Source organism: Poecilia formosa, unplaced genomic scaffold (genome assembly GCF_000485575.1).
Source record: "Poecilia formosa unplaced genomic scaffold, Poecilia_formosa-5.1.2 Scaffold7, whole genome shotgun sequence".
In the NCBI taxonomy this organism is placed as follows: domain Eukaryota; kingdom Metazoa; phylum Chordata; class Actinopteri; order Cyprinodontiformes; family Poeciliidae; genus Poecilia; species Poecilia formosa.
Genome location: NW_006799946.1, coordinates 223,150 through 249,443, shown reverse-complemented (window position 1 = coordinate 249,443; position 26,294 = coordinate 223,150). Strand labels below are relative to the sequence as shown.

The 26,294-nt window shown below is 41.2% G+C and overlaps 1 protein-coding gene across 5 annotated transcripts in view; it reads right to left on the bottom strand.

Annotated features, from left to right (window-relative positions):
• Window positions 1-26,294, bottom strand: part of LOC103150461 (C-terminal-binding protein 2) — a 115,802-nt gene that overhangs the window by 48,363 nt on the left and 41,145 nt on the right. For 2 of the 5 annotated variants that reach the window (XM_007570090.2, XM_007570098.2), the window contains exon 1: window positions 8,697-10,488. In XM_007570090.2, coding sequence (XP_007570152.1) covers window positions 8,697-10,473 — 1,777 coding nt within the window. In that variant the 5' untranslated portion in view covers window positions 10,474-10,488. Of the gene's footprint in view, window positions 1-4,191; window positions 4,247-8,696; window positions 10,489-17,675; window positions 17,734-23,223; window positions 23,456-26,294 lie in introns of those variants that run through there. The other 3 variants (XM_007570106.2, XM_016680731.1, XM_016680740.1) reach the window with 3 other exon arrangements.

Sequence of the window (26,294 nt, the reverse complement as noted above, 5' to 3'; positions counted from 1 at the left end):
CACTCATTAAAAAATAAAATGAAATAAAGACACCGATGCAAGTTAATACTGGACAAATAACGATTCACATGAGAGCATAATGTCTCCAGCATTTAGAAAAAGAGAATAAAGTCACAGCAGAGAGGCCACTGACACTTAAGAGACTTTTCTTGCTAATCCGCTTTTCTGAAGCGTTCTCGCATGGGAGATGTTCTGAGAGGCTCCGCTGTGTTTGCTGGCAGCTGAGCTGAATGAACAAGAACCGGTAGCATTGATTTACAGCATGAGCCACAGATCAAACCACAGGGCAAGAGACCAGGCTGGAGTACAATGGGAAATGAATGACAACTGGTCGATGAGGATGGCCACAAACGGCCAAAAGCACGCTTGTTCCAGGAAGAGAGGCGGTGCAGCACTTCAAGAAAAGAAGAAAGATCCTCAGAGAGAAAAATGTCCACCGTTTCACCTTTTATTCCCAACCTATTTATTTTCCTCCGTTTTCCTCTTCATTCTCTCTCTTTCTGAACCCCCACCTTGCTGGCCATGGACCATGAAAAAAGTAAATATGTGCACAAGGTAAAGCAATTGGTTAACCTTTGAAATACCCTGCCAATGAGATCGGCTGCTCTTTACTCGATTCAGCTGGAGGAAAAAAAGTAAAAAAAAAAAAGAAAAAAAGGAAGAGAGAAGAAGGAAAAAACACACACACACACAATGTTGGCCACCACTTCAGAAAAGATATTCAATATCCATGAGCTTTTTCATTTCGCACTGATGAATAATTCAGGGTGACCTGCCCACTGCTGAGCAAGGGAGGTGGGAGGGGGATGGAGATCACACACACACGCACACACACACGCACACACACACACACACACACACACACACACACACACACACACACAAAAAGTAGAAGAAGAAGGAGGAGGTGTGCAGAGGTAGTTGTCTGTTTAAGTGGATGCAGCTGTTGCTGTTCAGCGAGCACAAAACCGATCTCCTCCGCGGCTGCTGCGGAGAGAGGTGCAACCTGCAGCACGATCGACGGCGGATAATTGGGAAGATTGGATGAAAGGGAAGCCATTTTTTTTCCTAGAATGCTCAACAAACACAAATTGCCACTGACATGTAAACAAAAAAACAGAGAGAGGCGGACGGAAGGGAAGCAAGCATGACAAAGCGTTCTGCTGGCATCTTGAAAATGACGCGTATCGTTTATTAAGTAAACAATAAAAACCTTCCGTATAACTGTCGATTTTTATCTGTAAAAGCAAAATTCATCTTTCTGGACTGCACGTGACGTGTATGGGGGAATTAACACTTCTCTCCGAGTACAGCCCCGTCACAGTAAAGCATGACGACAGAAGCATCGTGATCAGAACCCTTCAGCTGGTCAGCAACTTAAAAACCAACACACTGATGTACAATCAAACGACGAAGATCAAAGCCTGACCCAATCAAAGTCCAGAGTTAAATCTAGTTGAGAATCCGTTGCAAAACTCGAAAGTTGATTATCAGTAGATGCTCCATTTCAAGTCTGACTGAGCTTGCGGTATCTTTTATAGGAAGGATGGCCAAAAAGCTCCGTCCGTTCATGTGGAAAGTTGGTGAAGACTTGAAGCCGTCATTTGCTGTGAAAGGAGGATCCACTTCACAGCGATCCACCACTGTTGCTATGTAACATGAAATCCAAAGAAATACAGAGAGGTTTGTGGTCGTAACATGATCAGCGTTACAAATACTTCAGGGAGGAACTTTACGTAGGATCGCTGCATCGTACTTAAAAAAAATACCACAAAGTCATGAAGGAGTTCAATTTTAATCTTCATGGTTCTCCTCTGATGCATTTACAGAACAACTGGAGTCACACACAGACTAATTACTCACCACTGTACTGTTTACTAATTAGGCAATTGGGTCGAACTGGATTTTTTTAAGGGCATCAGAATAAAGGTGGGTGAAAACAAACCCTCAGGGATTTTATGGGAAAATAAGAACAGTACTGCAAAGCGACAATAATTTAGTATAAGTGTATTAAAACGGAAAAGACAGAAAAAGGAAGTTGCAATCATTTGTTATTTACAATTATTATAGAAGGTTGTTAAATTATTATTATATTACTTTGGGTTAAACATTAGAGTCATTAGAGTTAAACGGTTAGAGTCCTTGTCAACGTAGAGTCCTTGGCGTTTTGACTAAAGTCCAAAGGGTTAGAGTCCCAGTTGACGGCGTCTCAACTAAAGTTCTACAGCTTTTTTATTTCTCTTTCTCACTGTTTACGTTTTAATTATGTTTTTAAATCTCTTTCTCACATGCTGTTTTTATTTTAATTATGTAAAGCACTTTGAAATGCCTTGCTGTTGAAATGTGCTATACAAATAAAATATGATTGATTGATTGATTGTTTGATTGATTACGCTTATATGTAGACTAGTTCTGTTCTAAATACTCATTTGTATTGAATTCAGCAAAAAATTTCCTGAGCTTTCTACTTTTGACTGAGCGACTTGCAGCCCTCAACTCCTTCATGATGATACGGTGCTACTTTAAAGCCAAATTAGCACAGCTTTCAAAGACTGAAGTGATTAAGCCGCCGCTTTTAAAGGTTCTCTACTTAAGTGCTATCGGTTGACATCTCCGATTTAGTGTTATGTATAAATGCATTTACACTAAATAGAGTTTGAGCAAAAACAAAGTTTATAATCTTGGCGCTTTTCTCCGCCAGCATTAAATACGATTTCACAGTAGATTCAACCCAGTGTGGGGAAAACCTTGACCTAAAAAGGCGCTTTTTCAGATCAGGAGCAACACCTCTGATCCTGTGCAAAGGTCAGATGTTACCACTGCACACACAAACACGAATTCACACTCAAAACATTCGAGCTGCCAAGGAGAGGGGAGACCAGCTGTTCCTCATTCGCTCGAAAACTCCATTCCCCCCCAGAACCCATTAATCCCTTGGTGAGCGCGAGCGACGGTTTGGAAATATCAAGACAAGAAACGGGGAGTTTGGGGGAGCAGGGGAGTGGACGGACCCTCGACGACGCTTTTCTTTCGCTCGGTTCGCAGAAAAGAAGTGCCGCAGCAGGAAAATTGATTTTTTCCTGGCTGCACTTCCCCTCCGGACACAAACTTAGTTTTGAGAGGAGATGGTCAAGCAGATAGCACGGAAAACTTCATGTAACATTTAGCGGGTTCTCAGGAAACTGGAGACGCAGAAAAAGCAGGGCTGCAGACTGAGACGAGAGAGAAAATATAGAGGTTAACAGCAGCCGTTTAACAGTTTGATCTCTGCAGCGCATATGGTGCATAAAGAAATGTGAGAAAGTTGTTAGATTTGTATGTTTGTAGCTTTTATATTAAAAAATAGTTGAATTCCTCTAGATCAGAGTAATAAAACTTATCCTGATAATAATAAGTAATGTAACTGTATTTAAACAGTTGCTGCATCTGTAACTGTATTTAAACAGTTACATTGCTGCTAAGAAAATATTTGGACCCTTACAGATATTTTGCTGCTTTTTTTTTGTTTTTCGTCACGCTAAAACGTGGCAAAACGGGCCACCGTCAAGAAAAATATTTTTCTCGCCAAAATCCAAAAGGCTGCAGGTATAAACTGAAATGCTTTCAGAATGACAGCCTCAGTGGTACAAGATGTACACTTGATCCCATTTAAGAAGGGTTTGTGCACAAAAACAAAACACTCAGACACCTTAAAGCAGCACCTTAAAGTTCAGCAGAAGACAAATGAAAGCACATTAGGTATGGGTCCTCGTGAATGTCCTTCCAAACACAGGGAAGGAAATTAAAAACCCATTCAGACCCCCGACAGGATACATGTGCTGGGAGATTGCATAACTGTTGGCTGCAACATCGGAAGTCTCCAATCAGAAAAAACTGATTTGCAGCTTTTTGTGTCATAAAATGGAACCTAAAACAACACAGAAAGAAGAGCTCCAGGTGAAGCGACACGTCCAACAAGACCTGCCCACAAACACAGCGTCCCTACGACGCCTCCTAATTCTCCTGCCCAGAAAAGCGCATCTAAAGATGCTCCACAGATTATCCCCACAGGGAAATTCACGTGCAAAGCATCTACCTTTACCTAATCTAGTAAGCACACACATGCACGGTAAAAGGCTACAAGCCAATCACGTCTCTTCCGAAGGGGGCCTGGGGTTTTTTCACGTGACGCTGAAGCCAGGGATTACTCACCTGTGCCGCTCTGTGGGATGCCACTGACGGACACCTCCATGGCCAATCTGAGGGCTGCAAGGCGCTCTCCCTGCTTCAGGTGGAGGGAAACTGCTGCATCTAAGCTAGACTCCACCGTTTAAAGCCACAATTAGCTCTGCTTACGGCTTTAGCCAACCAATACAGTCTCAAGCGGAGAACAGAGAACAAACGTGGGCCCTCCCACCTGAGGTCTGCTTCAAGAGTAAGAATTGATTTAAAAAATAATAATCAAAAGAATTTGTAGTTTGATCTAAGGTAATGAAATGAAAAAGTGTATTTACAAAAAAGCAGGTGCATCCAAACTAAAATAAGACTGAAAAGTATGTTCTATCTGTCCAATGAACCACGGAAGTACCAGCCGCAGTATGCATGAAGAAACCTTCATTCCTCAAAACTAGAGTATTTAAGAAGACTGATAGGCTTTGAATTCTTAAAATACTTTGCCATTTTACATGATTTGTATGTTTAAATAAATTACATTGAGAAAAAGAGCTAAGGTATATCACAACAGCGGAAGCTGTAAAAACTTGTCAACCTTGTATTCAAACATGAGCGCTACAGCAACGCAAAGCCAACTCCTGTGACTCATGGACCTTTATGAAGCTCCCTTCTGCACATGAAAATACCTTAAAAACCACAACAGACATAATCGGAAAGGTGAGAAGATAGTGAAGTAAAGTCTATTCAAGAACTGCCACCTGCAAAGGTATGCAAGACATGGAAGTAATCTCTGTGTTAAGTCACTGATGAACCAGAGTCGATGTCAGAAGTGTCTTACCTAGGCGGTTCAAAGTCCTCTTTTCATCTGGAAATACAGAGCCATTTAATCTGCTCGTGTTAGTCCATTGTGTTTTATCAAGTCCAAAATCCATCAGGAAATTATAGAAAACCTAATGTTTCTCTTTGCTGACGAGCTTTTTGGAGATGCTGGTTTTATGTTCCAGTAGGACCTGGCCAATCGACAAAAGTTCAAATACCTGTTTGAACGACCGTGGTATCACTTTGTTTTATTGGCCAACAGATTCACCTTATCTAAACAGAATGATGTCAAGATTAAGATGAAAGACCGAACCATACAGACGAGCTGTTACTTAAGCAACCTAACATTCATTTCCCTCAGATGAGCCACAAGCAGACTGTCTCCATTCCAAACCGCGATGATACAGCAAATCAGAAAAAAAAAGGAGCACAAACTAAGTACCAAGGGCGAATACCATGCAGTGCAGGGAGAGTGGATAACAAGTCTGCATTAATTGAACTTTTTTTTTTTCACATGTATCTTGAAGATCATAAACCATCGTTTGTAACAGAAGAGGCTCTTTGCAGACGTGATAAAGCCTTCGCACAAAAATGCAAAGTAATACATGTGCAGCACAACAGGAAGAAGGGGGGAGGTGAGTAAAAAAAACAAAAGTTTCATTAAGCGCCCTGCAGCGTCTCATTATTTCCACACTATATTCATCCTTGAATGCAAAAAAAGGTTACAATTGAAAAAAAAAAAAAAGTGCTAAACTGCATGCAGCTCCCCACATTTCCTCTTTCCTTAAATGTAAAGATTATCCATCTCTGATTAGCACAGAAAATCTAAGTTGCCTGGCAACGCACAATTAAGAAATATGCTTTCCGATCAGTGGCAAGAGCGACCTCTTATCAGATGAAGTTGGAGCAGCAACAAATGTTGCAGTCACATACAAATGACGCCAGCTGCGATAAGAGTGCTGTGGGTAGTGGCGACCCCTGACAGAAGAGGATGTTTTCCACAAAGCTCGAAAAAGCTTCTCCCTCCCCCATCTTCTGGATCTGCTTCTTACTTCTTTGACAACACATGAAGGGAGGCCACTTCATAAAAGCCTGTATCAAGTGCAGCAGACCACAGAGCCTTTAGGAGGGGGGTAAGATTAGGTGCTACACAGCTAAAAACAAAGTTACCAGCTCCCATTAGAAGAAGTTTGTTTGTTAAACTTGAAATTTAGGTGTTTAGGGTTTAAAAAAAAAAAAAGTATCCCGCAGGATGATTCTAAAATACAAACTAGCTGCGTGTAAAACTCAGCTTCACATTACTTCAAGATCTTTTGAGAAAACTTTTGTAGAGCATAAAATAAATGCTTTTATAACTATTTGCACGTAAGCCCATTTGTGTGACCTTCAAAGATAATACACGGCTGTAGTATTAAATTTCACTGCGGCTATAAAACCACATGACAGAATTTCTAAGTGTCGGTCATAACTGCTATTTATTGGCGATTATTTTAAATGTCACATCAAGACTAAGATGACGACAATCGATGACTATAATAACCAGTCGGCATTAAAATATTTATTAAAGAGATTGTTTTTGTAAATTAATCTTTTTAAATTAAATTTCTCCCTGAAGGTTAAGCTGCTGTGCTGCTTTAGGCTCCAGGAGGACAAACTGACCACTTTCCCTGTACCTTCCTGCAGGAGGGCATTGTTTGAGACAAACATTGATCTCTCTCTTTCTCCTGCTTTTTACTTTCCTTTAACTTAGGAAGCACTTCTACATCAGCTCTCCTCAGCTCAGTATGAGGAAGCATGTAGCAAGCGATTGTCTACAGTTGTTACATGAATGAATTATGTAAGTCAATGACGTGATAAAATCTCGGTTCCCTTCAAAACTAGCTTGAACAATAATTTGAACCTAATGCACTGATTGTTGGCTAGGATCAGTTTAACTGAAATGTTTTTTTTGTTTGTTTTTTTTGTAAAGTGAATTGGCCCTGTATAGTTAAACTGAATTGGATTGACTTTCTCCAAGTTGACATGTGTGAGAACTGACATTTTCTCCAGTCGTTGGTCAGTTCCATCTAAAATCTGCAATTTCAAAACAACTACAGTGGACAAAGGGTGAATCAAGATTTTTAAAGACTGAACAGCTCTAAAGTACAGGGTTACTTTAAATTAGGCAACAATAAATATGTACTTGCATGCTAACCACAGCAGCATAGGCGTCTTGCTAGAGGAGCAGCTGATGACACCCAGGGGTTAATGATGAAAGATAAAACTGGCCTAAGTGCTTCTTTAAGGTGCTGAATGCACTCTTAAAGAAGAATGCACTCTATCTAGGCAGTCAGACACATCTGTCTCCCACATTGTTCTTTGCAAAGGGGTTTAATGGAAATGTTTAGATCAGTGTTTCGCTAATTTACTATTTTTCTATATGTGTTGCTGTGCAGAATTAGTGCAATCTAAACTCACCCCAATCTAATTACATTTGCTATGTAGATATTAATACAGGGTATTTTAAACACCATGCTGTGCTATGATTTGATTAAGCCAAGGCCATAATTTCAAAAGTGTAATTAAGAACATCCACTGCCGGATTGTTGGATGGCACACACAATAAGAAACTGTGCATGCACACAATTAACTGTTACCAATTAACAGAGAAGGTTTTGGTTTTTGGTACTTCTAACCCTAACGCAACAGTGATACCAAATGTAAAAGTACATACAAACTAACTTTTCTTTTCTTGGAGGAACGCAGGCTGTTTTGATTAAGCAAGAAAATAGCTTAGATCATTTGAAAAAATAGTTTAGGTGAAAAGAAGAATTGATGACTTGAGATTAATTGAGAAATTAAAAAAAAACCCACAAAAAATACTTGATATATTGATTTGAAAAGAACAACAAAAATAGCTGCCAATGGTAACACAAAAAAGTCAATTAGAGAAAGCAGAATAAGGCATATTTTTGATTAAACAACAAAGAGGCAAAGAGAGAAAGGAAATGTCTGTGAGTTGTGTTGCACTACAGAAACACAGCTGAAGCTACAAAAACCAGTTGCCTATTATAGTCTACACAAACATACATCCAATTAGTGTAATTGGATTTTTAACTGTTAAGCTCCAGATTAGGTGAGAGTACGACGTATATTGAATGACAGCAACATCTCTTACATACTAAAAACAAGCGGTGTATATATAAAAAAAAAACTATCTCAAAAGGCAAAGTACATTTGAAGGATGGCTGATGAACACTACCTCATATATTTATGTATTTTGAGAGCACGCTACAACAAAGTGGGCATATCATTTAAAATTTCACTGCTACCCTGCAAAACAACCACGAAGGCACAGAAAATTTGACCACCAACTTAATTAAAAACAAGCATCCTAAAAAAAAAAGAAAAACTGAGTGGTGCTTGTTTGAAATGTTTCAAGTTGGTGATGAGACACAATCCCCTCTGGCAAATGACACAACTCTGGTGCAATACATGTATAAATAGTTGCATAATTTGGAGAGAGAAACCTCTCAGAGCAAAGCAGCTTAACTTGTCAGAGTCATCTTACATGCTGCTCCTCCAAAAAACAATGTCAATGTGATTTCAATTTTGCATACCACAAATTTATCCTGAGACTAGAATCACAGGGTGGAAATTGTCGTTATCAACAAACAATATGGATTTAGATATTAAAGCATGGCATTTTAGGAAATAAGTAACGAAAAAGTGAGGCTTCACATTACTTGTATCGGGTGCGGTGGCCATGGTTGAGACTATAACAGGCGGACCGGTGCGACGTCCAACCAGCTTGTTGTTGGTGGTGGTTTGCCCTTGGAGAGTGGTGTTGGAGGTAGAAGGAACGATGGTGCTCTCAGGAGCAGCACTGATCCCTTTCCGGAGAAGCTGTGGGCTGTGGAGGGGGCTCGCTGCTGCAACGGGGGAAGCCAGGGGAAGGTTTGGGGCTCGCTTCATCAGCTCCATGGGGGAATAGGAGCCAGAGAAGGTTTTGGGCGCCGTTCCGGGAGTGGCAGGAGCTGGTGGGGGTTGCTGTCCAAGCGCAGACATGGCAAGACCGGTGTGGGGATTGTACATATAGAGAGGTCTTCCCTGAGGCACTACATTGTTGTATCCTCCAGGGCTAACTGGGAAAGCTCCAGTTGCCAGTGGCCTTGCCCCGGGGTAGGTGGTGGTCTCGAGGAGATGCTGAGAAGGAGCACTGCTTGGCCTTCGGCCGAGAAACTCCCCCATTCTCGGCGATACGGTCTGAATAGTGCTGGAGGGTTGCTGCATCAGACTGGTGTCCATAGTCAGCCCCTGGGGCTGGATATAGAGGTCATTGCGATGGCTAAAGCTGTTAGACCGGGTACGTGTCGCAGCGCCGCTTGTTTTACATCCCATCACCAGGCGGGACAAAACACGAGCTTGGGCCAAGTTCGGGGCCACAGACCGAATATCATTATCCTCCATCATCGTCAGCGTGGCCGTGGAATCAAAGCCGTGTTGAAGCAGCAGAGTGATGGTGCTCTCAGCCAAGCCTTCGGCTCGCAGGAAAGCCAAAAAGGTAGGGTCTACCATCTTCTTGGGGTCTGCAGAGCTGGGATGGACTGGAGGCAGGCTGGAAGGCATTCCAGCTGTGGCCGCCACCATGACTGAGGCAGGGTCATAGTTAGGGTCATAGGGCAGCCTCTGGGAGGCCACAGCTCCGTAGGCCCGTGGGAGAGCTCCGTCCATCACTTGAGATACTGGGTCCACCACTGAGCTGGTGCCAGTTGGGTGGCGAGGTTCCAGGGGCAAGCTGGTGATGCTGTTATAAACCTGATGTGCAGGCAGAGACGGCAGTTCAGCGGCGTAAATGGGAAGAGGGGGCTGGACCCCGTAGATAGCGGCCGGAGCAAAAGAGCTGCCGCCAATATGCTGGACGTCTGGGATCATCTTAGATCCCAGAGCTTCCCGGTACAAACGGCTCAGCTCGTGAAGAGGAGGGGGTGGAGGTGGCGGGGGAGGAGGGAGAGGAGGAGGAGGCACGGATGTAGGTGCAGAAGCAGAGGCCAATATAGAAGGTGTGGCCCTTGCCTGTCCTTGATCCCACGCAGGCCTCACCCCTCCATAATGCGAGGCTGATCTGGTGAGTGAGTGCTGGTTATCCCTGTAAAACCCAGACTCTTCAGGTGGCTGACCAGATAAGGAAGCGTCAGCCAGGTAGTAATCCTGAGCTGGTACCGAGGTCCGGCCTGCCATGGCCTGCCTCAGGTAGAGGTTACTGCTCAGATCAGGAACAGAGCCCTTCCTCAGGAGCTGCTGTCCATGCAGGCCTTGATGATGTTTCTCAGCCAGGTCTAGCTGATGAAGAAAACCAGTGGTGCTGTCTCTACCACCCAGCAGCAGAGAACTCCTTCGCCCCGAGATGGTACCGCAGTAGAAACAACGACTTGCCGGCCTGTCGTTCTGGCCCTCGCTCCACGCAGCGACCTGCTGGCCCAGAGAGCCACCAAAATGCGACTGCTCGCTCGAGTCAGGCATCAGTAAAGACAATAATGAGGATAGCTACAAAAGAGGAAAATAGAGCCGAATATTGGGTTTCAAACTCTCCAATTACACTGACCCCCCCCCCATCATAAGGGAGAAGTGGGGAGGAGAGAAGGACAGGTGAAGCAGCAGGTACCCTCTTACCTGATCTGCAGCTGTACACTCCCTCCCTCCCTTCACTCTTAAGTCTGAGCTATCATGTAGCTCCCTGCTGGCAGGCTGTCTAAATAATTCAGCCCTGGAAACATTAGAAATCCATGGGGAGAGAAATACAACATGATAGAAAAAGAACACACACGCAGACATACTGGCAGAAAAATAACACACCTTCAGAGTGAGGCTCTACTCCATTCTGCTGGGATCATGCTTGTGCTGGGCATCCCACACTAAGACTGAGGGGTAAGAAATTGGGGTAAAAACACATGCTGGACAATGACAACAGACTGGAGGAGGGGACGAGATGTACTAATCCAACGGGGGCTGATGCATGCATGCATGCTATTGGCAGGGACTGTCCTCTCGTTTACTGCGCTCACCACGAGGGGATTAGCGTCAAACTAAAACCTGCTTAAATCCACTGCTCCTGTGACATCACTTGGTCTAGATAGTGCATGTAGCCGGCAGTCTGCAGAGGCCCAGGGGTGTGTTGAGGGAGTGTAAAACTACACTGTTTATGGTGTTTGCTGCTCACCTCTCTGCTGGCCTGCAGCCCATATCCCTGTGGGTTTGACTGGATCTTACCCAAGAGGCAGAGGAGGACAAAGGGGGTGGGGGGTGACATGCTGCACATCCCCAGAGAGATGGGGAGGGATATGCAACAAAGTCGACTCCCACAAGTACTTCTGAGGCTTACACTTAATCTGATAGCTGTTAGAAGAAAACCAGGACATGCTCCACTTCAACCACGAAGAACACAGAGTCTCCTCTGCTGGGCAAATGCATTTACAGAACATGCATACTCCCAAAGTTTCCATACACACTGGTGTACAGTCCAATGTTAACAACTACTCGGGTATTATTTTTATTTTAATAATGGACTGAAGTTTGTAAAAAAATAACTTCACTCGTTTACTCATGAAACCCAAAAATATATGAAAGGAAATGAAAGTACAGCCAAAAGATCAATATGGAATACCTTACACACTCATTTGGAAAAGTACTAACTCTAGTTAGCCAGTGGATTCTTATCAATAAACCTCAATAAAAAGGCTCAACCACGAATGGTTATTAGTAATAAAAAAATAAAATAAAATGAAAAGAAACTGGTGGTTTACAGAGTGCTGCGTGCAAGCAAACTCTGGCAAGCTGAGTGGAAGGAAAAAGGTGTGGGAGAAAACTGCGCACTAGTAAAACCAACTCCAGTAACTAACATGGAGTCTGACTTATTCTGTGACATTTTAGACGCAAAGTTAGAGAAACACGATGCACGAGTTTGTACGTTTATTTTTGTCCAAATTTACTCAGAGATAACAGCATGAAGTCTTTTAGAATTTAATGCTTACGAAAATATTTGAAGATGCAATTCAGTTCAGTTCAAAAATAAATATACAGCAAAAACTGCTGCTGTACAAAACCCCCCCAAAAAACCTCTAATTGTTTGTATTCTCTTATTAATAAAACTCAGATGAGGTCCTGAAAAAGTAGTCTTGATTTCAGCATGAGTAATATAAAAGTCGGTTGGAACCAATGAGTCAGCGAGCATAGCAGCTTGACAGGTAGCAAGGAAATTAATGCAAATGAGACATAAAACAGGAATGCAATAAATAACGTCTGTGGTGACAACAGGTGCAATTTTATATACGGACATGGACAACCAACAATTCAATAAATACAACATATGGATGGTCATTGCAAAATCATTGACAATATTTCTAAAAGGTCGACGCAGACCTTAGATTTATTTCAGAAATGTTCCATAAACGGTATTACAAGATCGACTTGTTACGCTCTCTGGGCACGAACTTTATGAACTTTCCTGCCACATACCAAACACACCAGATGTGCAAACATTGCTTATCTGGCATGCTGCCATTGCCAGCGTTTCATTGCGGTGACAAGAGTTATTAGAACGGGTTTAGAAGGAAAAGGAAGGACTCTATCGCTGAAGATAGAACGAAAGCGACAAAGGAGATACGGTCACCGGGCCTTTTGACTTATGTTAATCAGCAACACTGCAAAAACATCATGTTACGTACAAAATAATGCGTACAGTTTAAGACTGTTAAAATTATCTTTAAGAAGTTACTGAGATATATACATAGAGCTGATCTGAGAAATGAGCTGATTCTAAACTCAACGGTCTACACCTTTTCTTCAACGGCGGTGGCAGATTATTCGGTGTGGATGCTGTCGCTGATGACTGAAGAAGAAACAAAATGAGCTGTTTTCAGTTTGACTGAGGTGTTTGATTGAAGTCAAAAGGATCGTGGAGACCTTAGATTAAAAAGAAAACTGCTTTCTAAAACACAATTGAGATCATTTAGGCTGCAAGACAGAATTAAATTTTAGCAGATAACCGGAAGTGCTGAAAACAGAGTACCAAACAGAGTACTAAAAATATGCTCAAATCTTTTTGAGCTACCAGAGTTAAACCTGACGCAGTCCAAGTAAAAGCAAAGTAAAAGTAAAAAAAAAGTTAAGGATAGAAACAGAAACAGACAGAAGTGTGTTTTCCTCCTAAGTGAAGCATTACATTTCTAATACTCCCCCACTATACGGTCAAAGGTATTTGCTCAAGTATCCATAACTTTGAATTCAGTTGTTGCAATCACTTCCACGTCTGTCGGCCAAAAACAGAGGCATGTTTCATCCTTGTTTTTCAACTGGACTCCTTCAGGACAGAGTTATTTCAAGTCTCTTAACAACAAATAACTTTTATTCCATCTCCAATTAGCAGATCTTTTATTGAATTTATAAATTATTTTAACATATTTAAATCTAAATGTGCATTTTGTCACCACAATGCTGCGGGATTAGTTGTAACTGCTGCTGGCACGTAATACTGCAAATTCAATAACTATATGCTATTTGTGTGTATGATTTTTATAGACTGTGCATGAAGTCTATGAAGTCTCGTTTGTGTTGAAGTAAACAAAAAAATGCTCTTGAAGAGATAATAAGCTTTTCCTGGTATGGCTGCAAAGAGGGTTCCTACATCATATTAAACTGTAACATGAATGGACTGTCGTTCATATGGTGCATATGCAATCTGCGGATTTCCAGCTATAAATGCAATAGAAGTTCAAGAAATCCCAAGACATAATAATTAGAGTAGCATGGGTTATCGAACTGCCATTACATATTAATGCGTGTAATATAGTAATTACAATGGACTGGGTAGTATTTTGATGGTTTATGACATTTTGGGTGCTGCTCATTTGAACTCTGACAGCAATATGTTAGCCATCTGGATGGACCTGCACTGTCCTGTATGCCCACACCTGATGCAACAGGAGCCTGATCTTAGTGAACAACATGCAAAACCTCACAGAGAGGAGCCGGCATCAAGATGATGTAAAAGAAAGAAAAGCAGTAGAGGAATTGTAGGTAAAGTGCAACAATTCAACAATAACGCTGCAATGACCTGTTTTTCCAGATAACATGCAGCTCTAGTAACAATGACATAATATCAGAAATAGTGAAATGTCTGTGAAATGATTCCACATTGGAATTAAAGAAGTAGTAAAAAACAAACAAAAAAAAAACAGAAGGATTTTATTTTATTCTTCAGCCTTTTGCCGTTATTGGACGAATGTTTCCTTTCATTAGACACATAACAGCTTCCCTGTAGTAATTTCTCGGCACTATATCCTCGCAGGTCTGAGTCTCGGTGTCCCCGTTTCCACACCACAAAAGACACCATTAATCACTGTGTTGTTTCTCTACAGCAATCATAGACAATAACTTTTCTTAATAAGCCCCTTCCAGGGCGGTGTGTCACTCAGATGCCCACTTCCTGACAAAACATTATTAATTATAAACAGCACAAGTATGGTTAGGCTTGTGTTGGTACAACGGTTGGGAGGATATTGGATATATACCCTCATCAAGCAACTTACTATATTTTCCCACAATATATAAGCAGGAGTTGGATTACTACATCCATCTCCTCTGCATTCGCTGACACGCCTTAGGGCTGCTCCGTAATTAGGAGAGCAGTTTATCCAACAATCACCAAGCAACAGGGATCCATGATGGTTTAGTTAAAAAAAAAAAAAAAACAAGAACAAGAAAATCCAAAATACACTGTGGCTGTGTTTGGTTAAAAACATCAAAATTAACGTCATAACCGAAGGTGCTCACACACAAACAGACGTTCAGTTCTGTCAAAGACTTTTAGGTGCAATGTGTTGAACAGACGTCCAGGAACATTCGTCGTTTCGGAGCAATCTGGCCGTCTTTCTAGGACACAAGATGCTAACGGCAGGACTTGGCAGCCCGCGCAGAACAGAGATAGCTACCGAATGATTTAGATTGTGGCGACCCTACAACTGCTGATACATTAAACTTTCATGGGGACTTCATAAATTAAAGCTGCGGCTGCAAGAACTCCAACATTCCACTCAATTACTGTGATTGTACAGTATATTAAAGTTTTAACAAGCCTCTGAGCCTTTCCTCACCAGAACACAAGCGGCAGGGAGGAAAGAGGGGGCGGCGGGGGACGGCAAAACACATGGTACCAATTCTGGTTCGATGGCCTTCGGAGGGTTTATGTGCATCTGCTGCGTTATCGAGACGGTGCACATCTCCGCGGAGTGTGACGCAGCACGTCGCACATTTGCACGACTAGAAGGAAGAGCGCGAACCGCTGCAGGGTGAGACCTCTCGCAGACTCGGCGAAGCAAGCGAGTGGAGCCTCGTCTTTCTTTTTTTTTGGGCTCGCGCGCAGCCCCGCACTCAGCCCGCCGATCGTTGCCGAGCCAGCGGCCCATACTGCATCGCAGATGGGGCGGACAGAAGGGAGAGGCGACAGCCCGCTTGCTTTTTGGAGGGATGGGGAGTGTGCAGCTGAGTGAGAGAAGAGGGAGGGAACGAGTGTATTAGAGAGGGGAAAGGATGGAGAGAAAAATGTGATTTTCCTGTCAAAGGTGGGAAAAAGGATCAATTGTATAGTTAGATGAAAGCAGGCTACGCTCAGCTCAGCTCAGCTGGGGTTTTAGGCAGTTATATAGAGTGGTTCAGCTGTCGAGGACTGAAAAATCTAATATGACGTTCATGGATTTTTCCTGTGGTGTTAATAGTTTATAAAAGGTCTGTATTTCCTCCAGCACTTTTTATTTGAAAAAAAAAAAAAAAGGCTTAAGTTGCTGTAAAGCATCCTAATAAAGACACTGCAATGCCTACTGCTTTGAACGATTTAGAAATATGCTAAATTGCAACCAGAAACCAAAAGATTAAATCAGCAGTACTGGATAATGAAAAAAAAAGAACAACTATCTTTTGAACATATTATTATTAATTAAAAGTTGGAACACCCTAATCAAAAAAATATTATTCAGCGAAGGTTTAATTATAGACACCTTAAGTAAGGAAATCATTCACTTAGGACATGCTAATCAGATCTAAAAACAGGTGGACACCAAAATACAAGCTTTATAATTTGGTTGGAATGGAGTCTGACAGATAAATGATGTTTTCTAGATTAGTGCTGTCCAGTTTAGTGTCCTACATGTTTCACGTGTTCCTCATTTAACATATCTGATGTAAATGATGGAATTACCTCCTAAACATGTCATCAAGCAGAACACATGGAGGATACCAGCATTCAAGCTATTATAATTCACACTTCCAAAAAGTATAAACACAGATCAGATCCTGTAGTTCTTATGCTGCCTCACTTGGTCATAAGCTACAAAAATGTATGAAAACAGCAATTAAATCCATTTAGGTCATTAGCCTGGCAGCAGGACAAAAAAAGAAACCTAGCTATGTTCTTATTTTCCCTTATTAATCAGAAATATGCAAATCTAGTGTCCGTGGAGGGAAAGGATGTCATGAAGTCAAGTTAACATTTACGACGTAGTTTAGATCAGGAGTGTCAAACTCCAGTTCTCGAGAGCAGATGTCCTGCAGACTTAAGCTGTGTCCAGGACGCCTCAACTGCGAAGCTGAACAGTCTCCTGAGCATGCGGTCCGGTTGATGTTTGATTGACGTGCGTTGAATTGAAGGTTGCAGGACACTGGCACTCAGGGAACTGGACTCTAACTCTAAGTAAATATCAGATTCCTAAACTCCCTGTTCCCTGTTCCTGAATCAGGTAACCGAGTCTCCATATTGTCATAAATTTAGTGTAAAATAAAGTTACTTTTTGTTTAACAGAGAAAAGAAATTCTGAAAAGTCCACAGGAGTGAAAAGAATACAAGATGCCTCAACTATGCTCTAGTTTTTCTGAATTGCTCTAAAGTGGCCTGTGATTGTTTCTGTTACTCTCTACCAATAATGAATTAATAAACTGTTCAAACTTTGAGGGTTTTCATTTTTGGTTGAGCTGGGAACTAACAGCTTCTCCTTCCTTAAGCAACCTGAGAGACCCATCTTGTGGCCTTTAAAAAGAAGTTTTTTGTTTCATAACATAAAACTTTTACTTAAGGAAACATCAGAAAATGTCTCAATAAACAAGATCTAAAGGCTTCTTCAACGAGAGCACCTGCCTGTAGCACAGGTACAGACTGAAGATGTCAATCAAGTAACTGAGATAAATGCTAAAACGACATTATATTCATTTTCCAAATCCATGTAGCAATAATGACATAATATAAAACAGAATAAGCTGATTTTTCCCAGCAGAGCCTTGATTGGCTTCAAGATGTTCAATATTAATGTCGGAGCTCTGAAACGTAAAATTATTTTGCGCAATAACTCCTCTCTCGTTCAGAATCGTTCAGAATCTGATACGGATAAATTATATTCCTAATTATACCAGCATAAAGTGCCATCATGTTGCACACTCCGAGTAAAATGCAGACGTTGATTAAAACATTATCTGACAAGATTAGTGCGGCTCCAATCTAACCCAGAGGGAGGGGAATATTGCAGTCTACGAGCAAAACAACAATCTCAGCAAAGAGAATAAAATCGAAAAATTGGTTTAGGAGCAGAACTGTCCCTGCCTCGCTCTCAGCCGCTCGGCCCTGTCGTTGCAGAATGATAAACATTGGATCAGCTCAAATTAAGATGGGAACATGAAAGGACCTGAGGCTGAAAGGAACAGGGGCCGTGGCAGATCACTCCTCATCTCTTCAGACGACAGAAATGAATCTCCTTCCCCCTGAGAGAGAGAGAGGGAGAGAGAGAGAGAGAGACAGATAGCTGCTCTCTGTTCCTCATAACGCTCATGGTTCCCAGCAGCGGCTTTGATTGAGCCAACTAGCATCTTTTGATAAAAAACATTCCCAACCAGCTCCGCGCTTCCTTATTTGCAGACAGGCCAGATTATGTTAAATACATATCAAGGACTTGGCTTAATCAGCCTTGTCATCTACCCACCGGGCATCCGTAGATACTTCATTTGAGATCCCGCGGCCTTAAATGAACAATTTGGACGACGGTATAATTCAAATAAATAAAAACCCTCTCTTTGCATAAAATGAGAGCTGAGTTTTATTTTTGATTTTTTTTTTTGGGGGGGGGGGAAGCAAATGATCCAAAGAAAAAGGCGGATCGTTTTTTTTTTGTGTGTGTTTTGTTTTTTTTTTCCTGTGGAAAAACACGGAAAGAAGACGGCAAGAATTATACGGCTTTATCTCCTCTGTAGATGTTTGCCAGCCATGGGCCTGTTTAAACCGAGAACTTGGATTACGATGAGTGACTCCCTTGTCTTGTGAGGATTCTACCTGCAAGGGGAAGCAAAGGAAGAAGCTCCCTTTATTTGTGTCCCCCCCCCCAATGCTCTGAGACAATCACCATGGCAGCCTTATCACGCCGCAACATGCAATCAGTGGGACAACTCTGCCTGGTCACTGGCTCATGAACAAACCACAAGCTGTTTATTTGTTTTTACACCCTCACCAAGGTGGCTGGAGGACAGATTCTCTGATCCTTTATGACGACCATCTGGAGAGCTGTGTGTACTTGTGTTTGCGTATTCCGGCATCATAGCGAGGGGCTTTACATTTCAGACCCGGTCCGGAGGAAAAGTGTGCAAGCCGTCGTAACGTCTCTCGTTGTTTTTTTTTTTTCCTCTTGGAAATTAAGCCGTCCCATTCCTTCACAGATACAGCGACGCGATGGAAAAATGATGACTGGACAAATCTATTGTTCTGCAGAAGAAAAAAAAAAAAAAGTTTTCTTGGAAAAAAAAAATCCACAATGCTGAAAAAAAAAATCTAAATGAAAAAATAATACACTTTCAACTGCAACTATAATTGTTAAAACTGCTTAAGAGGCACAGTCCGTTCCTTGGCATAAAGGCCAACTAGGGAGTCATTATGTAAGAAAAATGATATGGATGCATATAGTTACACCAACCCCAACATAATTGTCTCACACACCAAACTTTTTCTAATTTAAACAAATGTCACGCAAACTCACTATATCCTGTTATCGTACTCATAAAATTAGTGCATTAAAAACAGCACAAAAAGGCAGTTTAACTCGTACTTCTAATGTTTTGTCCCACCTACTGTGTCTCATATTTGCATTAGCTTTCAGCTTTATGGTAGCAGCTCTAAAATGTTTCCTAAAGCTACTTTCACACACCACGTCTCGATGATCAATTATTATCATTATCATTATTTTCCCGTCGTCGTTCATTTAATTAAATGCGACCGCAATCAGATTTCTGTGGGAACGGTTTCCGACCCAAAAGCAACCCACGTGTGCAGGAGAGCGTAGACGCCAAACAGCGCCGCGACGTTTACAGAAGTAGTAAAGGATGCCTTTGGATCAATTTTCTAGTTATTCGGCAATGGGAGGAGAGTGCTGTCACAAGATAATAACAAGATGAAGGAAGCTAATAAAAAAATTAAAAAAAAGCATAACTAAGCCCAACTTTTACAAGCTGCTTGAGCTTCTTCCTGATAAGCTTCCTCATACCTAATAGTTGTGCGCTCTAATTTAGAGGATATGGATTGCAGTTTCGAATTGAGAGTTATATTCACAGTCCGATCACAAACTTTTGACTCCAGCGGCAGAGCACCACCAGCTGCTGAGGTCTCTCTGAGCTCAGAGCAGACAAACTGTCGTTCCCACAGGAATGACTAAACTGTCTCAGGTGTTTAATACATACAAATTCAGCAGCTGGACTTTAACAGCCCATCTAATCAAGAAGGATTCCCCCGATTAAATGTAAACAGCTGCGCTATGAAATATTAAAGCTTTTATAACTGCCAAATAACTGCCTCATAATGCTGACATCTGACTTGGAGTGGACTCTTTTTTTTTATTTTTTTTTTTTACCTGAATATGACGCTGTTGTTTATACAAATATGACATGAGATTAATCATATTATTAACCCGTGATAAGTGTGATTAAGTCACATATAAATACTTCTCATTTGGAACATAAAAATTAGTGTGGAGAGTGTCTGTGAAAATTGGTTGTGAACTGTAGGCTACAGAAACTTTGACTGGACCATTCAAACACATAAATATATATGGAAGATATATATTCTTCCATATATGTATGGAAGAAAACTTGATTTGCATTTTGGTAAAATAACCCTTCAATCCGTTTCTCTGTCCCCTCCAGGGCTTGCAGGAAAAAAAAAAAAAACTCATGACTTTCTTTTCACTCGTGGACAGGCATCATCTCGATGTCTATTCAGTTAAATTAAATTCGGTTCATTTTAAGTTGCTTCAATTCAATCTTACATTCCAACTGATCATAGTTATCAATCAGTGATTGATAACTATGAAGTTCAGTTCATGATCCAAATGAGTTTAAAACGTCCTCTATCAAAGGAAGCAGCAGGTTGCATCAAGTTGCTGACCTGCTGCCTTCGTTCTTCCAGCCTACTACATAGCACTGGATTTTATTTAGGAGTGTCAGAGTGAATGGGATAGTATATTGATTTATACGAGCGAAATCCGACAGCCAAGTATCATTTCCTTCCTCTTTGCAATTATACAGCGGTTTGTGTTGGTCTACCTCACATAGACTCCCGATAAAATACGAACCGGCACTGAGGGTGACAGCTGCATATTATTCTGCAGTGTTTGTAGGGGAATCATAATGTTTCAAGGACCAGTTTATGAGCCTTTAGAGGAAGTGTGGCTGATGCCCTTCATTTCAAGTGCACAATGCTGAGGTGCTTGCATCATGTACCAAAACAAATATGCTGGCACTGGGGGTAATGGTGCATCAAGCTTCATTTTCCAGCACCGCAGTCATGTCTGCCTCCTCCCCACACCGGCTCCGGGAGGGCCCAGCAGCTTAACAAGCCTCTCGGGGACCCAGACGGCAGAGTGGAGATGATTTTACCTCAGGACTCAGTCTGACTGGCACGCACACGCAAACACGCGCAAGGTGGAGGCAAACAAGTGGGTTTGAAAATGTACATTCGCCAAGCTTTACACTTCACCCAGAGGAGGGCACGTAGAATCTCTGCCGCCTGGACTGACTTTGCAACAGGGGCTGCACTCCTATTCCACGTCTACGTCCCCCACTGCTCTCCAATCCGCAACCTAAAGCCTAAATAAAAAAAATTGGTGCAGTTAACAGTCATATCAGAAATGAAAGTATTTCAGCCCCTGCAGTCGTCGAACCTCAGTTCAAATGTCGAGAGCTTCTCCAAAACAATAAGTCGCATAAGAGACACTCCTACGCAAACAGCCCACAGGTCAAACTGAGAGGGTCAGAGTGAGGCAGAGATCTCACTCTCATCTCTGGAGATAGCTGCAGAGGTCAACAATCACACACTGATTTCTGCAGCACAGCAGACTTGTGCTGTGCGCCAGGAGGAAATGATTGAAATAATTAAATATTCCTCACTAATAGATGATAAAAAATGTGGCAATAAGACCGAGGATAGCTGAAGCAAAATGAGGATTTGTTATGCAGTCAGTGAAAATGATGTTTGGATAGCCTTGTTGAAAAGTTAGAAACAATTATAAAATGATGGGTGGGTGGATGTATGGATTGCTGGGTGGATCTACTTAAAACATCTAAGAGGAACATATTTTATAGTTTCTAATCAAGCAAAGCTCAGTTAGTTAAAATATCTGAGAAATTTAATCAAAAAAAGAAAAAAAAAACTCTTAGGAAAGTTTTGTCAACTGTGAAGTTAAACTTCTAAAAGCTGAATATTCCTAGAGCCCTCTAAAGAAAAACTCCCCTGAATCGTCACCATATATATTCATTTGCACATTTGCAAGTTAAAACACAACCATGAGGTTACAAAGAGGAAACGTACGTGTGAGGAGCAAAGCGAAAGGAAAAAAGGAGGAGAATTTCTCCAAAGCGAGTAAAACAGGCTTACTGCTTCTGATTTTGCCAGCAGCTCAGTGAACACAGGAGGAATGGAAGGAGAAGTCTAATTAAATACCTGCAAATTTCACATTGTTTGCATGGAAAAAGAATAACGATCGCTACCCAGTTTTTCTTTTAATTTCTTTTTTAATTTTTTTTTTTAAGAATGAGCAAGACTTGTACCTTTTTTTTTTTTAAGAATGAGCAAGACTTGTACCCTCTGCTTTTGGGGGAAAAATTAAATGATGCAATTTGGCAAAACATTTGAATGGATTTTATTTTATAAATATTAATGTTCCCATCGTTAGCTACCAGTTTAAAGACTAAAGAAAATGTTGTTTATTGACTTACTGAATAACAGTTTGATAATGATATTAAAATATGACAGCAATAACTTTGCATTGACAAATCTTAAAGCCTTACCAACTTAATCAGCAGAGGTCTACAAAATCTGGTGACCTCCAGGGAGTAGCAAAGAAATAGGTCATAACTACATAGAGAAAATTTGCCACCAACAACATAAATAATAGAAAAATCAATCTGTGCAGTCCCTGAAAGTACTTTAGCAACATACATGTGGCAGCTAAAGATGTACAGTGAGCTTTTTCAGCCTTACAAAGTGGGTGTTAAGGAACTGTGTTGAATGCAAATATGTTATTTTGAGACGTTTTAAGCAAACATAAAGAATCAACACCTTTTTAATGTTTTTAATACTTTTCAAGTGCATATTATGACAAATATTTTTTTTTTGTCATTCTACTCTTTGTAAAATAACCTATTGAGCATTTTTACCTGGTTAATCAGCTTCCTAGCTTTACGTCAAGAAAAAAGAAAAAACACATGTTGGGTGGCAGAATCATTCTCACAGCAAGATGCTGTGAATGCGGTATTATTTTTAGTTTCCACACGATAACATGCCATGTTCAAATGATTAAGTTTGTGTTTCTTACAAGTGAGTGTTAAACATAAGAGCCTTCTTTCAGCCAGCTGATTGGTAGTATGCAGCAAGTGCTGGGAAGTCGGTGCTTCGATACTCTTACAGCCAAAGAGAACTTCGGTCACTCCAGTCATTTATGTCCATAAACCAAAGGTAGGATTTGATGGAAAATTCCTACAGATTTGACTTTTTTTAAAAACCACAGTCCACTTTGATAACTAACTGGCAAACGCCTTCTACTGAAAGAAACCCAATAAAAACAATCAAGAAGTAACATTTTTGATTAAAAAAAATAATAATAATGTTTTAATGCACAAAAGCAATTCTTAAAACAAAACATCTCCCTAAAATAATCCCGAAAAGCGTGAGGAGCGATAATGAGAAGGTCTCTTTACCTTCGCAGATCCGGTCCAGTCGCTGTCTCTTCACTTTATGTTTGTCAGTCAGGGACATGGCGTCAAACGCTGCTCGGCACGGCGTCCTGGGGGGGCCGGGGGGGGGGCACCTCTCCTCCGTCTCCTCCTCCTCCTTCACCTTCTCCTCCTCAGCCACAAACACTGACAAGGTTCAGACTCCTAGTGCACAGTCAGCGCTGTTCCCCGGGGCATTCCGCCTCGGCACATACACCTACAAACACAAGGAGGCTTGGGTAAACACAGACAAGCAGTGTGTAAAAAAAAAAAAAAAAAAAAAAATCATATTATTGTCGTAAAAGCACAGCAAAATGCTGACTTGGAAGGCACTAAAGAGACCTCGACAACAAAGTCGCTCTGCCTCTTGCTCAGAAGGAGCTCCAGGCAGCAGATGCTGAAAAATCCCTTAATCACACACGTACATTCTCACACACGGTGGTGACAAAGTGCTTTGTTTGCTCTAGAAAGCGACAAAACTTTGATGCTCTAAGCGCTCCAAATTTCCCCGATTTGGCAAACACATCTGCAGCATCATCTGACTCACCATGTTTTTCATCGCTTGCAGCAACATCTCAAGTACATTTAAAAAAAAAACAAAACAAAAAAAAAAACACTGTAGTTTTTACTAAAAGCTCATTCATGTGACATATGTTGAGTTAATTCAATGTGAAGGAGGTGGGCAAGACTTAAGCCTGACAAAATAAGGCTGTCCCATAACGTGACATGCAATTGCACATTCAGCCCAATAGAGGGTACTTAAAATCAACTCAGAGGGAATGGCATGGTATGTATTGATTTCTAGAAATGTATCTCCATAAAGGAGGATATCATTGAAAAGCTAGTTTATTTCAGTAATTCTATGCAAGTTACACTTGTGCATTATAGAGCCAACATAGATTAGACACAGAGAGATGTATTTAGTTTTTATTATTTTAGATGAGTTTGGATCAGTAACATACTATCAAATTCGATGACTATTTGATAATATGTCAGAGTGAAATGTGTGGAATACACATCACATTTTTAATCACTTTATTGTGTTTTTTTCCCAAAATATATTAATGTTTTTTGTTTGGAATGTGAGAAAATTTGATAAACTACACAGAGCATGAATAGTTTTTTTTTGTTGTTTTTTTTTAATAACTGCATTTTCTTGAAAAATAGACATAAGGGAACTAAGAAAAAAAAGAAAAAAAAGAGTGATTTTGTCAAGAGGAAGGTGGTTTATTAGGTTACTTTCAAGTCCGCCAAACAATGCAAGACGGTGGCCTCGGCATGTTAACGGCTGCAGCTCGACCTCACCGCGCCATTTGATTCATTTCAGCCGTCTTTCAGTCCCTCCTCCCTGCTTTTCAACTGTCCATCTTTCTGCAGAGCTGCTGCCTCTGAGGTCTCTCACAGCAGAGAGTCATCAATCACCGGGCTGTCTTCCAGATACATGGGCGTGCATATGTGTGAGACATGAAAACGAGTTGAAGTGGGTGGAAGGTGGAAAAAGTGCTCATGTGCACAGAGGCCCACTTCTCATGGACTTCCTCTCTTCTGTACTCCATTTACTTTTTGCAAGCAGTGAGCAGAATGGTCCTGAGACTCAATCATCTCATCCCATCAGCGTTCAACAATTCGCACTTCAAGTAAATCTAGTCAAAGTGTGAAAGAAGAAGAACAGCCGAAGCCTATGGTGCAGCCACACACGTTTCGAAGGGTATTCGAAGTTGCACGCTAAATCCAAACACAAAGGTCATACACATGAATCCTAATATTTAAGAGGCATTAGGAGTCAGATGATCGATAAAGCTCTCGGCCCGCGTGGCCCCCGGTTCCCTGAAAGAGAAACGTTTGTCCACAGGATGGCAAGACACTAAATGTGAAAATCCATATTTGTTATGATTGAGTCTGTGGAGCATAATCATGCTTCGCAGTGAAGCCATTCACGGTAGACAAACTCTTCCCAATATCGGCAAATGCACAGAGGCTGCTGGTGAGAGTGTTAGAGGTGCTGAACGCAGCCCGACAGAGAAAACAGAACCATCAGAATTTCGCAATGCAAAGAAATGGGACCGACATTAATCATTTAGCATCTTATTCCACCGTTTATGTCATCAGATAAAATCTCCTGTATTCTCCAGAGTCGAAAGAAGCGTTTACTTTCAAGCCAAACATCTAGTCTTCTTCCGTGAGTTCTAACTCATGGTGTATCGCTAAGTGGAACCGAGGCATTAGATACTTAAACTCCTCTGCTTAAAGCAGACAGAGACCCTGAATCTGAAGACAGTTTGTCCCAGAGAATGGGCCAAAATCACAACTGAGCATCACACGCAACAGGTTTAGTCATATAGGACGCATAATGAACCTATACACAAATGCTATATGCAAGTTTTAGAAACAGCTTTTTCCCTATCAGTTTTAGTCACCTGACCAAATCACATCTATGGTTTTATTTCCTTGCATTTTGGGGCTAAATTGGGTTGTGACAGACATTAGGGGAGAATTTCAGGTTAATTGAAACTGAAAGCAAAAAACCAAAAGCATTCCTAAACTACCAAGATAGGCTCACACCTCAAAAGACTTGACCTTGCTAATTTAGAAAAAATAATAATTTTGAATTTAAGTAATCCTGGATACCATTTTCTTGTAACGCAATTAAATTTAATGAGACTATTGCTGTAGCAATCCATCATCCTGATAAATTTATCAACAAATAATTTACTTTGTGGGAAATGAAATTAAAAAAAAAAGGTTTTGTGCAAAGAAAAACACAAGAAAAAATAAAGGTTTTCTCTGTACAGCAGGGAATTTTTCCTAATCCACCCCATTATCAGACAGAACGGGAATGTTTTGCATCAAGCAGGCTTCCGTAGTTATCGTGTGGTTCGGTCCATGTCGATCTAGATTAAGATCAGAACGGCGGAAATATCCTCTTTTGTTTCAAAAACAGAGATGTGTTGGTGATAAAAGCCAAAGTGGATGCTGTGGACAGGTTTGGGAGGCTGAATAATTAAAAAGGTCATGCTACCTGCCTGCTGCGTGTCGTTTCACACATGCAGACGAAC